This window comes from Oncorhynchus nerka, linkage group LG11 (genome assembly GCF_034236695.1).
Source record: "Oncorhynchus nerka isolate Pitt River linkage group LG11, Oner_Uvic_2.0, whole genome shotgun sequence".
NCBI lineage: Eukaryota > Metazoa > Chordata > Actinopteri > Salmoniformes > Salmonidae > Oncorhynchus > Oncorhynchus nerka.
In genome coordinates this window covers 46,922,146-46,938,975 of record NC_088406.1, presented here as the reverse complement: position 1 = coordinate 46,938,975, position 16,830 = coordinate 46,922,146, and the positions used below count along the sequence as shown (strand labels likewise).

The 16,830-nt window shown below is 45.1% G+C and overlaps 1 protein-coding gene across 5 annotated transcripts in view; it reads left to right on the top strand.

Moving 5' to 3' along the window:
• Nucleotides 1–255: 255 nt before the first annotated feature.
• The window catches only part of LOC115136999 (unconventional myosin-Ic-like), a 66,072-nt gene continuing 49,497 nt past the window's right edge, over nt 256–16,830 (top strand). Inside the window, exons 1-2 of one of the 5 annotated variants that reach the window (XM_065024596.1) lie at nt 4,311–4,764; nt 11,032–11,058. In XM_065024596.1, coding sequence (XP_064880668.1) covers nt 11,050–11,058 — 9 coding nt within the window. In that variant the 5' untranslated portion in view covers nt 4,311–4,764; nt 11,032–11,049. Of the gene's footprint in view, nt 781–4,310; nt 4,769–11,031; nt 11,059–16,830 lie in introns of those variants that run through there. The other 4 variants (XM_065024594.1, XM_065024593.1, XM_065024597.1 and 1 more) reach the window with 4 other exon arrangements.

Below are 16,830 nucleotides of genomic sequence, written 5' to 3'. Positions count from 1 at the left end.
CCCCTTGGGGAGAGGAAACCGAAGACACTAGAAACACAAGTCCCTTATTTATTTTTGGAGAGGTGGGGGAGGCATGTGGTGTGTACGCGTGCCTCCCAGTTGTATATCCAGGGGAAATGTGGGGAAGCAGAGTGGGTTCCTCCGGTGTTTACCCTGTGAATGTTGAGAACGTCCGAGACAGGATGCATGGGTCCAGGAGGAAACCCTGATACCCGGGCTAACCCAGAGTGCACTGCGCCACAGCGATCTGGTGTGCATGGACATCAATTATACTGCTGGGCCGGCTGTGGAAAGAGAGCCTGACACTAACTATCTACACATATCCTTTGCCTGCTCCGGGACAATTCGCACTAGAGCACTCTGAACAGAAGCAGGAAACATCCTTGTGCTTTGACTGTCTTGGCCTCGTTAGATAACTGAGAAAAGAAGCACACATGTAAATGACTATGTGCTGCCAGTAAAATATCTGTTTTTCTACTTTAGTTTTCCTTTCCTTCTTTCTATTGACAGTGTAACAGAAAGTGCCCCGTTCCTCTCGCAGACGTTAAAGGGGAGGAATTTGTACAAACGTGAGAGGGGTGAAGTCATTGCCACGCCGTCAGAAGGACCGAGTAAGTGTGCGGAGGACAGAGAGAGACAGAGAGAAAGGGATTGAGAAAGAGAGAAGGAAAGAGAGAGAGAGCGACCATGATGGAGCTGAGGATCCAGTTGATCCCTACTGGTGAGATCATCCTGTCCCCTGGGAAGAATGGAGAGAGCTACTGCCACAGCTGCACCAAGGTGAGTCCATCCATTCAACCTGATCACTCCTCATACACTTGAAATAACTAGCTATCCTTGAGTAGGATTTGCCTAGCCTGGTCCTAAGATCTGTTCGTGCTGTCTTGTTAACTTTGCTAACCTTGGCGAGACAGTACGAACATGTCTGGGACCAGGCTAGGATCTGCCTGTGTGGAAGTAGAGCTGATTATCATTTTAGAGGTTCACTGTGCACGGGGAAAAAGTTGTTTACCTTGGCCGCTCACAGTTTTTTCGCTTGACCACCGGAGGTTGGTGGCACCTTTATTGGGGAGGACAGGCCCGTGGTAATGGCTGGAGCGAAATAGGTGGAATGGTATCAAATAAATCCAACACATGGTTTGATGCCATTCCATTGGCTCCGTTCCAGCCATTATTATGAGCCGTCCTCCCCTCAGCAGCCTCCAAGCGGCTCCACAATGTACGGTAAATTTGATTGTGCCAAATAGTTGGCTTGACAGAGTGCAATCAATATCATCCTCATTCGATTTTTCCACTCAGTGCTAGGCCATTGATGTTGATTATACATACTGGTTCAGCAGTGCGCCAAGCGGAAAAAAGTGACATGTGGCTTATAATGTGCTGGCCACTTTCAGTGTGTGAAGAGGTGTGAAAAGTTCATCCAATGTAAATGCAGATTCAGAAAAGTATACAAGACAAAAAATGAACGATGGAGAGGCACTGTCTTCATTTCAAGATAGAGGGCGTAATTTGAGTAAACTAATTATAAAGCATAAGAAAATCCAAACCAACTGAATGGTTGATTGCCACTTCAATAATGATATTAACATAACGTATGATCAATTTAAAGAAGGGTTACGTGTGTCTCTATGGAATGGGGAGAGCATTATTCTCTACCAAAACATTTTTTCCCCCATCTCTGTTGCACAAGTTCTGTGGTGAATGTGAGAGTGGGTGGGACTGGTTCTCCAGTTCACACAACCTAAGGAATGCAGGGTGTGGGGGCTTTAAATCAGACAGCATAATGGTGAAATAACAGGCTCTGCCATAGAAAGCAGTGCAGCTTAATGGGATGTTGAACACAAAACAAATTCGACCCAACTTGGATCTTAAGAAAGATTTGTATTCAATAATGTACAACCAGTGAGACGCTGTTAACTTTATACGTTTAGTTTGAGCCTCATGATAATTCAGCCAGCAGGAATGGCTAAACGACGGGAACGGTACATGGAATGTAGGTGAGGAAAAGATGGAGACATTCCGGAACGGCACATGCATTTCCCATACATCCCAACATTCCGCCACGGTCACATCACCCTCGCGTGCCTCTGATTTTGGGTGTGTGTGTGATTGAACATGTGGACTTGTGAACTGAAGGCACGTGTAGTGTGCGAGTTAATAAGTAGGCATAGGCACTATTTTCTAATTCCTTATCGAGAAAGGAACAATGCCATCTTCCAGGTTCACACAGATTCTGTGGCGAGAGACAGAGACACTCCCTGGAGTACAGTCTGTCTTACCATTGAACAGGGCCTTGTCAACAGGATACAACCTTTCCTCCCAGCATAGTTAAAGCAGAGTGAGGAGAGATAGCACAGTTGGGTGGTGTGTTTTTTAAGAGAGAGTGTGCATGTGTGTGTGTCAGAGAGAGAGTGTGGGTGGTGGTGGTGGGGGGGTGTATGTGTGTGTGAGAGAGAGAGACATATTTCCCTCAGATTACACAGGCCCATGAAGATTTTGAAAACAAATCCAATTTTGATAAACTCCCGTATCTATTGGGGGAAATACCACAATGTGCCATCACAGCAGCAGGATTTGTGACCTTTTACCACAAGAAAAGGGCAACCAGTGAAGAACAAACAACATTGTAAATACAACCTATATTTTATGTTTATATATTTTCCTTTTTGTACTTTAACTACTTGCACATCGTTACAACACTGTATATAGACATAATGACATTTTAAATGTCTATTATTTTGTTACTTTTTGTGAGTGCAATGTTTACTGTTCATTTTTTATTGTTTATTTCACTTTTGTTTATTATCTATTTCACTTGCTTTGGCAATGTAAACATATGTTTCCCATGCCAAGAAAGCCCACAAATTGAAATTGAATTGAAAAATTGAGAGAGAGAGCAGGGAGGTGGGCTATAGAAATGAATCGATCACTATGGCAGCGGTGCTATTGCAGTCTATTATCACATGCAGGCAGGCAATTGAACTGCAACGGTCACCTTCACATGGGACGAGGGCGTGTAAATGTGCACCAATAGAAATGCTGACAATAATAAGGCAATGCTGACAGTGGACTTTTGGTACAGTGTACTTGCCTCAGACCTATAGTCTACTATGACAGCAGATTGTGTATAATAGACTTGAATAACATTGACATTTATAGCAATAGCAAATAGATGAGTTCTCTGCAATAGATCTGATGAAAAACGCGCATGTGGCCATACCCTTTTCAAGAACCATGCAACGCATGGCAGTACGCGGACTAGTGTAGTGACAGGTCTCTTGACAGTAGAGGGTAGGAGAACACTCCTACGAAGTCAGCGAAGGGAAAGTGAGTTGAATGCCGTCGGCGGTTTTTCTTTTCTCGTTCAGGTTAATTTTCAACTGCATATTCTCACCAGTACAACAATATTTACAGACACTCAACCCTTGTTGTTCGTAGGGTAGGAGCTATAGGCATACAATCCTAAAGGTACATATTGAATAGGCTAATCAAAGCAAGGAAGTGTGCTCTCACAGTGCAAAATTAGGTTCACACGTGGCTATCAAATGCAAACGTTGCATATGCTAGTCCCCATATAGCCTATTAAGTGTTACACCCGTTGAAAACAGTTTTAAAAGAAAGTTGTGACAGCATGAGGTAAAACAAACGATATCCCACCTTACATCTGTGGGATGGGTTTTGAGAACTTCCTGGAATCAATGATACGTTCATAACCAAGTGTGAAGGTGGTATTTACATATACGCCTGGTAAAAAATCCACTTGAACTACCCTCCAACTCATAATTACAAGTGGGACTCTTCTATTGTCGCAGTCAAGTGCTAGTCGGAACTAGGACACTCCGAAATGTCTGACTAGCTAACTAGTTGAACGCGGCACGTGTATAACTATAACCGGAACCATTTCCGAGTTCCAACTAGCATGTGAATGCTTTTTATAAATATATGCAGCAATCTATTCATATGGTATTTCAACGCTATAATTTGTTCACAAACATTTTTTTATTAACAACTAATATAACACAATATACCAAATAACACAGACAAACTTTATACACATTTATACAAAAATACAAAGGCTTCATGGGCATTTGGGATTCGCGTTGCTTTTACAAGCATGATAGCTGTTTTTTTAGTTTATGGTTAATACACATTGTTGATCATTAGCCAATCGGCGTTTCTCTACGAGTTCAAAGCAGTTGAAGTCATCCAACATTATTTACGACTACACAATTGGTAATTACCATCTTCCCAATTGGTTATGAATGCAGCATAAGCGCTGTTGCGTGTTTGAAAGAGGGAGGGGAAATTACTGACATTTGTTCCACGACTCACCGGGGGACTGAAATACTGAGTGTCTCAGAATAATGTAATCATGTTTTTTTTTATAGCTTAAAATTACTGTTGTATAATTTAAGTATATTTGCTAAACATCATTATTCTTTAAAAAAAAATCATTTAATTAAAATAGATGAATAGTGGTGGATATTCTAGGCGACAAAGGCTGTGGACAGAGTTAGCCTATTGTATTTGAGAGAAGAAACCTTCCCTGTAGAATTACAGCCCGGCAGATTGGAGTTGCTTGTGAGATCAGTAACGAGGAACCGCTAACAGGACTGGTCAACATCGAGACAGTTGAATCTGGGCTTTTCACTATTGCGCTGGTCTAACGAGAGAGAGCAGTTTGCTGTCTGTTTGTAGCCTACTGGTGACGAGACATCAGGGCGAATCAGTCTACTGTGTCGCATTGACATCGACTCATTGAAGGTAGGTAAGTTATATATTCAGGTACCTTGTTTCTCCCCCGTTTCCGAAACAGGCTGTTAACAAAGTTATTTTGTAGCGGGAGGAAGTTTGCGTGCGTCATATTTGTGACAATGTAGCAAGTCGGCGACGAGTCGCACGCTGGGTTGAAGTCAAGTGCTCGTGCCGTACGAGCAAACAAGTCTGTGAAAACAATCACTAATCTTTTAGAGTTTGTCTGATTAACCAAGGTGAATGAATTGAACTGAAGACACCTGTTGTAGCCTAACATTTAAATAGTGGTTTAAAACTGTGTTTTAACAGATAGGCCTCCTCCCACACCACCAGGTAGCTTAGTCCAGTTAGGTTGTTAGCCTATTTAGTGACACTTATCTGGTGGCAACTACTACCATACATGTTTTAATTCGTCAATGTATGGGATCCTGAGGCCATAAGGAGCGGCTGTCAGTCAGGGAAGCAATTACATGTATGATGTAACAACTTGACCACCTGAACAGCTGCCAATCCATGCCCTGACCTGATTTGTGTGTGTGTGTGTGTGTGTGTGTGTGTGTGTGTGTGTGTGTGTGTCTTCTTGGGTGACCTGGGGTTATGTCAAGCAGACTGAGTGTCCAACCCCAACTGGGTATAGGGTTGAGATTTGTCATGGCTCTCCACTCGCATCTTGTGGCTGTATGTGTAGATACAGTAATAAAATAGTGTTTTTGTTTATCAATTGTTGAATTAGGCAAAGCACTAAAACCAATCGATGGGGTTGTCAATACGGTTTCCCCACAACAAAACTTATTGGAGATTTTTTTGTTGTCTGTTGTTTACCTGTAACCAAGACTTTCCATTCGACTAGCTCGGAGGGATGCTATGATCCCCCTCCAAAACAATAAGTCATCGCAACAAGGATTCCAGTTTTAGCCCACGGCAGAATAATTTTGGGATTGAGCTTTTTCCCGGCAGTCTGCACTCTACAGACAGTTAGGCATCTCCCAGCTCTGTCTCACAAAGCTTAAGAGTGGCATTCACAGAGCCAAATATAACCCACTGCTTGACCCTACCAAGTTGTTTGCAGAATATCCTTTTTGCATGTATCGCTTTGCCATTGGGCAATTCTGTTTGTTATTTAAAGCCCCTCCCCATCTTTGTCATCTGCTGCTACATGTGACCAGTGTGTGTGTGTGAACAGAATGGTGGTGACATGGGCTGCTCTGCAGACCTTGTCTTGTTGTGGCCCTCTTGTTATAGAGCCAGCTGTCAATGCTGCATAGCCTTACCCCAGGAGACTTAATAGGATACACCTGCCTCGGCCTCTTCCATCTCTGACAGGAAACTCTCAGGGCTTACTACTCAAACTTGGCCTGACTGATTGCTCTAAACCAGGTATGCCCAAACTACCCCCCAACGGTACGCCAAATAAAAATGTGATTCAGATTTTTAAAAATACATACAGTTGAAGTCGGAAGTTTACATGCATTTAAACTCAGTTTTTCATCATTCCTGACATTTAATCCTAGTAAAAGGATTAGGATAACCACTTTATTTGAATGTGAAATGTCAGAATAATAGAGTGATTTATTTCAGATTTTATTTCTTTCATCACATTCCCAGTGGGTCAGAAATTTACATACACTCAATTAGTATTTGGTAGCATTGCCTTTAAATGGTTTAACTTGGGTCAAATGTTTCAGGTAGCCTTTCACAAGCTGCCCACAATAAGTTGATTGAATTTTGGCCCATTTCTCCTGACAGAGCTGGTGTAACTGAGTCAGGTGTGTAGGCCTCCTTCCTCGCACACGCTTTTTCAGTTCTGCCCACAAATTGTGTATAGGATTGAGGTCAGGGCTTTGTGATGGCCACTCCAATATCTTGGCGTTGTTGTCCTTAAGCCATTTTGCCACAACTTTGGAAGTATGCTTGGGGTCATTGTCCATTTGGAAGACCCATTTGCGACCAAGCATTAACTTCCTGACTGATGTCTTGAGATGTTGCTTCAATATATCAACATAATTTTCCTACCTCATGATGCCATCTATTTTGTGAAGTGCACCAGTCCCTCCTGCAGCAAAGCACCCGCACATGATGCTGCCACCCTCGTACTTCACTGGTGGAATGGTGTTCTTCGGCTTGCAAGCGTCCTCTTTTTCCTCCAGACATAACGATGGTCATTATGGCCACACAGTTCTATTTTAGTTTCATCAGACCAGAGGACATTTCTCCAAAAAGTACGATCTTTGTCCCCATGTGCAGTTGCAAACCGTAGTCTGGCTTTTTTTTATGGTGGTTTTGGAGCAGTGGCTTCTTCCTTGCTCAGTGGCCTTACAGGTTATGTCGATATAGGACTCGTTTTACTGTGGATATAGATACGTTTGTACCTGTTTCCTCTAGCATCTTCATAAGGTCCTTTGCTGTTGTTCTGGGATTGATTTTTCACTTTTCGCAGCAAAGTACGTTCATCTCTAGGAGACAGAACATCTCCTTCCTAAGCGGTATGACGGCTGTGTGGCCCCATGGTGTTTATAATTGCGTACTATTGTTTGTACAGATGAATGTGGTACCTTCGGGCATATGGAAATTGCTCCCAAGGATGAACCAGACTTGTGGAGGTCTCACTTTTTTTTGTTGGATTGTTGGAAAAGTTACTTGTGTCATGCGCAAAGTAGATGTCCTAACCGACTTACCAAAACTATGGTTTGTTAACAAGACATTTTTGGAGTGGTTGAAAAACGAGTTTTAATGACTCCAACCTAAGTGTATGTAAACTTCCAACTTCAAATGTGTTTGTGTGTGTGTATACATACATATGTGTGTACACTACCGTTCAAAAGTTTGGTGTTATTTAGAAATATCCTTGTTTTTGAAAGAAGCACAGTTTTTGTCCATTAAAATAACATAAAATTGATCAGAAATACAGTGTAGACATTGTTAATGTTGTAAATGACTATTTTAGCTCGAAACTGATTATAAAAATAAAAGAAACATCTATATTCATCCCGATGCTGGCCACCTAGGCAGAGTTGCAAAGAAAAAGCCATATCTCAGACTGGCCAATAAAAATAAAAGATTAGGATTGGCAAAATAACAGACACTGGACAGAGGAACTCTGCCTAGGATCCTCTGTTTGGACCACCACCCAGGACAATGGATCGGATTCCAGTAGGCGACCCAAAACAACGGCACCGCAGAAGGGGCAGACAGGGCGGTCTTCTGGTCAGGCTCCGTAGACGGGCACATCGCTCACTGCTCCCGAGTATAATGTCAAGAGACTGGACATTATACAACAAGGTAGATGAAATTTGAGCAAGGGTTGCCTTCCAGAGAGACATCAGAGATTGTAACATTCTCTGTTTCATGGAAACATGGCTCACTCTGGATACGTTATCAGAGTCTACAGCCACCCGGTTTCTTCACACATGGCGCCGACAGAAACAAACATCTCTCTGGTAAGAAGAAGGGCGGGGGTGTATGCCTTATGATAAACGAGTCGTGGTGTGATCATAACAACATACAAGTCCTTTTGTTCACCTGACCTAGAATTCCTTACAATCAAAAGCCGACCACATTATTTACAGAGAGAATTCATTTAGATTATAATCACAGCTGTGTATATCACCCCCAAGCAGACACCTCGACCTCTCTGAAAGAACTTCATTGGACTCTATGTAAAATGGAAACCATATATCCTGAGGCTGCATTTATTGTAGCTGGGGATTTTAACTAAGCTAATCTGAAATCAAGGCTCCCTAAATTTTATCAGCATATCGAATGTGCGACCCGGGCTGGCAGTGTTCTGGTTCACTGCTACTCTAACTCCCGCAATGCGTACAAAGCCCTCATTCGTCCTCCTTTCAGAAAATGTGAACACGACTCCATTTTGTTGCTCCCAGCCTATAGACAGAAAGTAAAACAGGAAATGGCCGTGCTCAGGTCTGTTCAACACTGGTCCAACCAATCGGATTCCAAGCTTCAAGATTGCTTCGATCACGTGGACTGGGATATGTTCCGGATAGCCTCAGACAACAACATTGATGTATACACTGATTTGGTGAGCGAGTTTATTAGCAAGTGCATTGTGACGTTGTACCCACGGTGACTATTAAAATCTTTCCCAACCATAAACTGTGGATTGATGGCAGCATTTGCACAAAACTGAAAGCTCGAACCACTGCTTTTTAATCATGGCAAGGCTACCGGAAACATGACCGAATACAAACAGTGTAGCTATTTCCTCCGCGAGACAATCAAACAAGCTAAGCGACAGTATAGAGACAAAGTAGAGTCACAATTCAATGGCTCAGACACGAGGTATGTGGCAGGGTCTACAGTCAATCACGGATTACAAAAAGAAAACCAGCCCCGTCACGGACACTGACGTCTTGCTCCCAGACAAACTAAACAACTTCTTTGCCTGCTTTGAGGACAATACAGTGCCACTGATACAGCCCGCTACCAAAGCCTGCGGGCTCTCCTTCACAGCGGCCAACGTCAGTAAAACATTTTAAACGTGTTAACCCTCGCAAGGCTGCTGGCCCAGACGGCATCCCTAGCCGCGTCCTCAGATAATGTATGGTCTTGACAACATTCATCCAGGCCTTGTGAATTGGTGGACCTAGGGACCGCTTGCAAAAGTACTGTACATTCTCAGTTGCTGTGGTTTCACAGGCGTGACGTGTCACACTCCCTGACCGTGACTATTTTGAACATGGTCTTGGTGCCCAGAGTTTGAAACCCAAGCGACTGCGAGCGAGGGCATGTCTGGGACAAGCTGCCCTGATAACAGCCACATTGACTTAACTGACACATTGACATTAGGTGTTGCTTTTGCTACAGCTAATGGGGATCCTAATAACATACCAAATACTGTGATAGTGAGGCAAAACTGATGTGTTTCACAACCTGGTAGAAGTGGAGGATGATATGGCATCTGGGATCCATAGCCTGCTTGTGCAATAAGTCCCAAGAAGGTGTGGTATATGGTCAATGTACCACAGCTAAGGGATGTTCTTAGGCACCATGCAACGTGGAGTACCGGCACCTATTTCAGTCCAAGTCAAGCATTGGGTAGAGAGGTGTGTGTGTGTGTATATAGAGTGAGTCAGTCTGGTAGAATGCGTGTCTGGTAGTGAGTCAATGTAGAGTGCTGCATGTACACCGGCGAGTCATGTATTGAGCTGGTTGGACGATCTGGGGTTTTGTCTCCTAGCTGTGGCTTTTCCACCAGAAATGTCCCGGCCTTCGACTAGAGAGCCCTGCCCTCGTTGCTGCTTCCTATCAGGAGCAAACTACCATCCGACTGGGAAACCCAACTGGCTCAAGCAAACCTGGGTTGTGTTCATTTTAAGGCACACAGTAACAAAACGTTTCAAAATGATGTGGAACAGAAAATGAAAAATGGGCTTTTGTTATTAATACGGTTTCGGGTAGTACCTTCCTGTTTCGGTCAGTTTTCTTCCGTTTCGTGACCTCGTGACCTTGACTAGTCGAAGTAGGATGTCTCAGAATTCAAGACCTTCACAGTTGCCTGAAAAGTTAGACAATGTTAAGGTGGGCCAGTAGGTTAAGGTGGGCCAGTAGGTTAAGGTGGGCCAGTAGGTTATCTGACTGCTGTCACTCGTCCGTGTTTCCCTGTTTAAGCCCAGGCACTGTGCTGACTGTGCATGTTTTAGATGTCAATCCCTGTTTTGTCTCACACACACACGCACACACTGTGACTCACACTGATTAACCTGATGGTGTGAGATATTTGGTTAATCCTCTGTCTCATTCCCCGTGGCCTTCACCGTCAGGACAGACAGACAGGGGTAGAGTGAAGGGCTGTGGGAAAGGAAAAGGGGGTGGGGCTTAGAGATCCTCTTTCCATCACTAATCCTTCACTTTGGTTTTTCTGCTCCATTTAAAGTGAACACAGGAACTGGTATCTGACTTTAATAAGCCTATAGCATTCATGATTTGAATTGTGGTATTATTGTGATATAGGTGTTTATAAAGCCTTTATGAATGAACATTTTATTCATGCTTAACTTTGACCTCGCTGACTGAAGTACAAATTTAAAAGCATTTTAGTGATGGTTTGTGCGTGCATCCTTGTATCACGATAACCACCACGCCTTCTCTAACAAGTTGGCAACACGTGGATGCAATGCCTTCTATCCCGACTGGAGACTCCTGTAGTTTCAGTAACACTTTACTTAAAGCCTGCATGTACAATGCTTTTATTCCTTGCTATAAGCATGTATGAGACTTTATAACGGCTTTTCATTAACTTGTCTCGTTGTATTCCAGCCCTCCTGCTCCACTCCGATGAACGAGGTATGTGCTCACACAAAAATGGCCCCTTTCTGTGGTAGATAACCTGTAGCATTATGGACCGATCTCTGTCGACCTGCACCTCCTTTTTTTTTTATAGGTCTGTGACGATACCAGATTCACATTTGTTGTTGTTGTCCGTGGCAAAAAATGGAAACACGATGCAGGCAACTGGTATCGTCCCGGCCATACCTCCTTTACCCATTGAATGTGACTTTACCACACCCATACCCTGAGACTGTCTGTCTGTAAATGGCCCATTCGCTCGCTCTCTGCTGGCACACCCACCTGTTGTGACCCACTGTGTGTGTTGGTTCCCACACACTCTTTGTACCAGCTAGAGCCCTACTTGTTCACCTTCCTGTTGTGTGTATTGTGGTTCTCCCTGAGAAGTTAACCTGGCATGGATATAGCCTGGTTCCAGATTGTTTGTGTTGTCATGTCACGTTTGGCAAGACCGCACAAATGGATCTGGGACCAGGTTAGCATTAATATTTGTACACAGTGACTGTGTGTATATATAAACTTAGTTCCTTTCAGTGGTTGTCAGTGCAGGGACCTTGGCCAGCAGCACTGTGCCTGCCAGCCAGCCCTGCACGTTAACCTTTACCCAGGTCTACTCCATGACTGCCTGGGACATAAGCTGACAGCAATCCCAACCAGGTGTGTCCTTGTGTTGTCCCAACCCTGTACTGTCAATGACTCAACGTGGTAGAGGAAGGGTAGGAAGGGAGAGTATGTGTCAAAGGGGAAAAAAAACTATTCTGGACGGATGGATGGGAACAGGGCTGCGTTCAGCAGGACACAACATTGTGGAATGTTGCAGATAGCGGTCACAAATAAAGCTGCCCCGATTCTATCTGCTACATGTCAGAGAGGCATGGTTGCAGCCTGGCCACGGCATTGAGCGATCTACCAGCGTAGCATGTTTGTTCTATGTCATATATTTCAATCTGAACGCCAGCCACCCACCCACTGGTGGCAGTGTAGAGGGAGGTAGTAGTAAAAAATAGTAGGAAGTGTCTGTCAGTTAATTCGTTGCTGAATGTCAATGCAATTACAGTAGAGCCTCTGGATTGGCAAACCCATTAGCCAATCAATTCACAATGAGTTAACCACTGATTGGCTCCATTTAAATGTAGGGTTCTGAATTAGACAAGGACGTCTTCTCAAACATGTAATTAGACTTGACGTATTGTCTGTTCAAACGAGACTTTCCAAAACCTCCATTCCAGTGTAATATCACACACTCTCAAATAGTGTTTGCTTTTCATTCAGCTGCAACCGATGTGTGGGAGCAGGGCATGATAAGAGCTTGGCCCGTATGGGAGGAGAAGTCGGAGCGAGTGAAGGAATGCAAACACTGCCGAGGAGATGGGCTTGATAAGAGGTGGAGTTGACACCTGGCGTCGTTTAGAAGAATCCCTCACCCCAATGACCTATGTGTCTGTCTCTGTCCGCACGGAACTCCCATGCAAACACACGAGTCTCAGCTCACTCTATGGGACACGTACGTTCATACCGCACCCAAGTATGTCCAACTATGTGCTTGGATGGAGAGGCTGCTGAGTGCACGGTGCTGTTCCTTTTAGTGCGGTTCACCCGCACGCTGCTGCCGATAGGACTGCATCTCTCAATAAGCTCCTGTCAGCAGTCATCTGATCCTCTAATAACGCTGTCCCAACTGGTCCCTTGGGAGAGCTGTGAGCTAAGCCCTGTGTGTTCAGGTCCTCTGTGTGTGTGTGTGGGGGGGGCATCCAGTAATTAGGGGGATGTGATGCGTAGAATGAGAGGGTGGGGGAGGGCCCTCGTCTGTCTGTGTGCCATTGTGTTTTAATGATTACAGTGCTGTCTGGTCATTCGAGGGTAGTAATAATACCCAATGACCTGCCACAGACACGGGTGTGTGTGTGTGTGGAGAAATAACTGTGTGTGTCATTGCCTCAGCTGTTGGCTGTGTATTTTCCATCTAAGCAGCTCTAACCCCTGACTCTGCCCTGGGGGTGGTTAGGAACAAGATTCCTGAGATGTTGCAACGTGAAGTGTGTTTGTCCCCAGACTGTTCAGATCTTCCGATGGGAAAGAGGTCTATGCTTACACTGTGCTCTGTTAGGCCCAGTGCCAAACCTCAAGTTTCATCATTCCTAGACTGCTGAATATATTGCAACATCAAACCCCGCACAAACTCCCATCGTATGGTGGCTTTAATTATTATTCTCACTCCTGTACAGTCTTTATCTAGTGTCGACCAATGGGTGAACGTGTGTGTGTGTGTGTGGTGTGTGTCGTTGCTTTGAACAATATGGCCGCTCTCGTATCGAACCATATTCACAAAGCAGCTCTGAGTAGGAGTGTTGCTCTACAATCAGTTTTTCCTTTCAAATCGTAATGAATGAGAGAGGACCTGATCCGAGGTTGGCACTGAGACATTGGATGAGTACGGGCCCTGCTCTGTTAGGCTCCTGTCCCCTTGTCCATAAACTACTGTCCTATATGTTCCTATGATGAGCTGAGCACCCCAAAAGATAATCGGATGCATGTCTGGCACTGTGTCTGCTGTTGGGAGTCAATGCGGTATGTTGTAACAATGTTTCGGTTAGAGCAGTGAGGAGAAATGGCAGATATATGGGATGGGAGATCTGGCTCCATTTGATACGCTGTCGGACAGATGGAGAGGACTAGAGGGAGTTGGATAGAGGATGTTTGGCAGCAGTATGCGAAATCCATTATTTAGTCCTTTTGTGTCAGGCAGCAGTGCAGTTGTTATTGATGTGGAATCGGCCCTCCAGAAACCATACTGAGAACGGGAAAGGCCGCGTTCGACATTCTGGCAACTCGTGCAAGTGCTTCTGGTTCAGTCGGTTTACACTGGGTCTGTGATGGTAAGCAAAGGATTAACGTCAACCAAACGAAGTGACGCCGTCCCGCCGGCCGACAGCACACTACCTTTTCACCGGAGCTGCCGGAGGAAGGGAGGAAAGTTTGTGTGGCCTGTATTGGTCTTCTATCTCAATAGAGGAGAGGATAAGGGCTGGAGAGTATATGACTTCAGTGGGAAGCCTCTGTAGACTGTACTCTATACCCCGCAGCCTGCTGCCTGCAGCGGGAGCTGCCCATATAAGGCTGTGTGGGTATAAATAAGCCTGAGAGGGCCCCTCTAGCCTGGGGGAGGAGACCAGAGAGGGAGGACAGGCCCAGCTGCCCTAATTGTACTGTACAAGTAGGAGTTCCTGCTGGATGGAGCCAGCCAGTGGTGTGCACGGCAGTCTCCCAGATATTGAGACTGGGACGAAGGAGAGGGAAGAAGGGGTGTTGGGGGTGAAGGGGTGGGAATGAGAGAAATGTTTGGAGTTCCTCCTACTGCAAGTCTCCACGCGCCCCTGTTGACTCCAAAGGCTTGTGTTCTTTATCTCTCTGCCTGTGTGTGTGTCTGAGAAAGAGTGTGTATTCCCTTTGTTGGGGGAATTGCCCTACAGCCCTGTCCCTCACACGTCTTCACACTGGACCAGTTGCCCTGAGGGCCCCGGTCAGGCTCATCTCAACTGAGATGGTGGGGGAAAGGTGGTGAAGAATCACTTGTCCCTAAAGATCAGTTTAGTAGTTGAGCCTCTAATGATGAATAGTAAGAAAAAGCTGATCCCAGACTAGGGTGTAGCCTTATTGTGAGCTAGACGACTGCCCCATTCACCTCGTCCACACAGAGGAATCTCCACTGATTGATCTAGACTCTGCTTGCATACGTGTGTGTGTGTGTGTGTGTGTGTGTGTGTGTGTGTGTGTGTCTTCCTCCTCCTCATTCCTGCTGGGGTAAGGAGGAGGGCTAGCCAGGGCTGGCTGGCTGGGATAACGTCTTTATGGAACACTGGAGACACTTTAGGAAATGCCTGCGCAGCCCAAAGTGCTGGCTCAGGCAGAAAAGAGGAGTGTGTGGCAGCGTGCGTCTCTGGGCGAGAAGGAGAGGCAGCCAGATGTGTTTTGTGTGTGTGTGTGTGAAAGGGGGAGAAAGCACTCCATTTTGGCCTGTTTGCTTCCATTACCCTTGCAAGCAAACAGCTGTAATATTGCTTTGTCTAACTCTCCTTGGTGACCAGATAAATGTTGACGCTGTTGGCGGCAGTACAATCCTCTGTAGATAGACACCTAGGGGCTGTAAATGGCCCAGAGATTGTAAATGACCCAATGTGTACTGTGGTTATACTTGCTGATGCCACCCGGTCTGCAGTACATGATGCAAAGATGGACAAGGATGCTCTATTCTTTCCTGCAGATGAGCAGCATCACACCACTGTACAAATAATCATGTTTGTCTGTTCTGTTGCACAATGGGTCCTGCCTTGTGATCTCATTGTCCTGCCTTGTGGCTCATTGTAATTGGTGGAATGGACTCTATGGAATGGAGTCAAATGCTGTTTCTACGTGTTAGATGTTATTGGGACCATTCCAATGTTTCTATTCCAGCCATTGCAATGAGCCCGTCCTCCTATAGCTCCTCTCACCAGCCCCCTCTGGTCTCCCTGTTCTAGTGTGGTGTGTGTGTGACCTGCAGTAATGTACGTCTTTGTGAGTTGTTAATGTATATTATAACTTTAACATAAAAACAATTGTTTTTTTTATTTCACTTGTTCCCCACACCCCCTCAATGGTCATGGGGCTTCCTCTGTGCCCCCCCCCCCCCCTACAGTCTACTCTGCCTCCACCCCAATGGACATTTATTTATTCATCACTTCCACAGCTATATATATATATAGTGCTATTTTATTTTTTATTACCATTTTCCTTATTTTATTTCACCTAGTCTTGTTGGATTTTCACTTCACCCTGCAATCACACCTGCAACCCTGTACGTGTGGTTATTACACCCTCTGAATCCTACAAGTTCTATATTCTAGAGGAATGGAATGGAGTTCACTCACTCGCATGTGTTCTGGGGACAGATGCTCTGTAATATAGTCCCTCGGCCCTGTCAGGCCTAATAGCCTGTTCACTGTGGAAACAGCTGTGTGTGGAAAAGTGGACGGCGACAGCACACTCACAACCCGGTGCTGCCACAATGATTCACAAAACCCAGAGAGGAAGAGGGGAACAGCAAGGGAGTCCGATGGAACGGGAAGCAGCCCTGTGTCAATATAACACTGTCACCAAAGAGACAGCGTTATGACAGCGTGATGTTACAGCAGAGTATGAGCTCATTACAGCATCCTCTCTCTCTTTTTGACTGGCTCTTTCCCGCCCACATGGCTTACATTCTTCTGACCTGACATCATAGGGGTCTTTCATCTTCTCCTCCTTCGTCCCCCTTTCCCTCCCAGTCAAGCCTCCTCACATTGGCTTCTTTCACAAACTGAAGGTTACCGTCCCTCTATAATCTTTATGATAATATATCTATAATATAGACCTCCCTGCACCTTTCCCTGTTCTTTCAACTGATCGACAGACAAGCTAAAGTTGTCACACACAAGCATGCCACACTCTCACACCTATGAGACGGAGACTGAGACTAGTGAATAGAAGGCTGACAGTCAGACGGTCTGGTTACTGTCATAGTGGGGGAAGATGGCTGCAGAGACTGAGAGAAGAGAGAGATAATAAGAATGGGATAAGATGGGGAGATGACACTACTTGAGGGCGTAAATATTTGTTTAGTGTTACAATTCTTCATATGTGACTAATTAGAATGTTTCATTTAAGAGGCCCGTCAATCCTGTTTATCATTCCGAGGCTACAGAAGACACTGGTCGCGTTCCAGGCAGCCTTGTACAATGCAGTCGCCTGCCA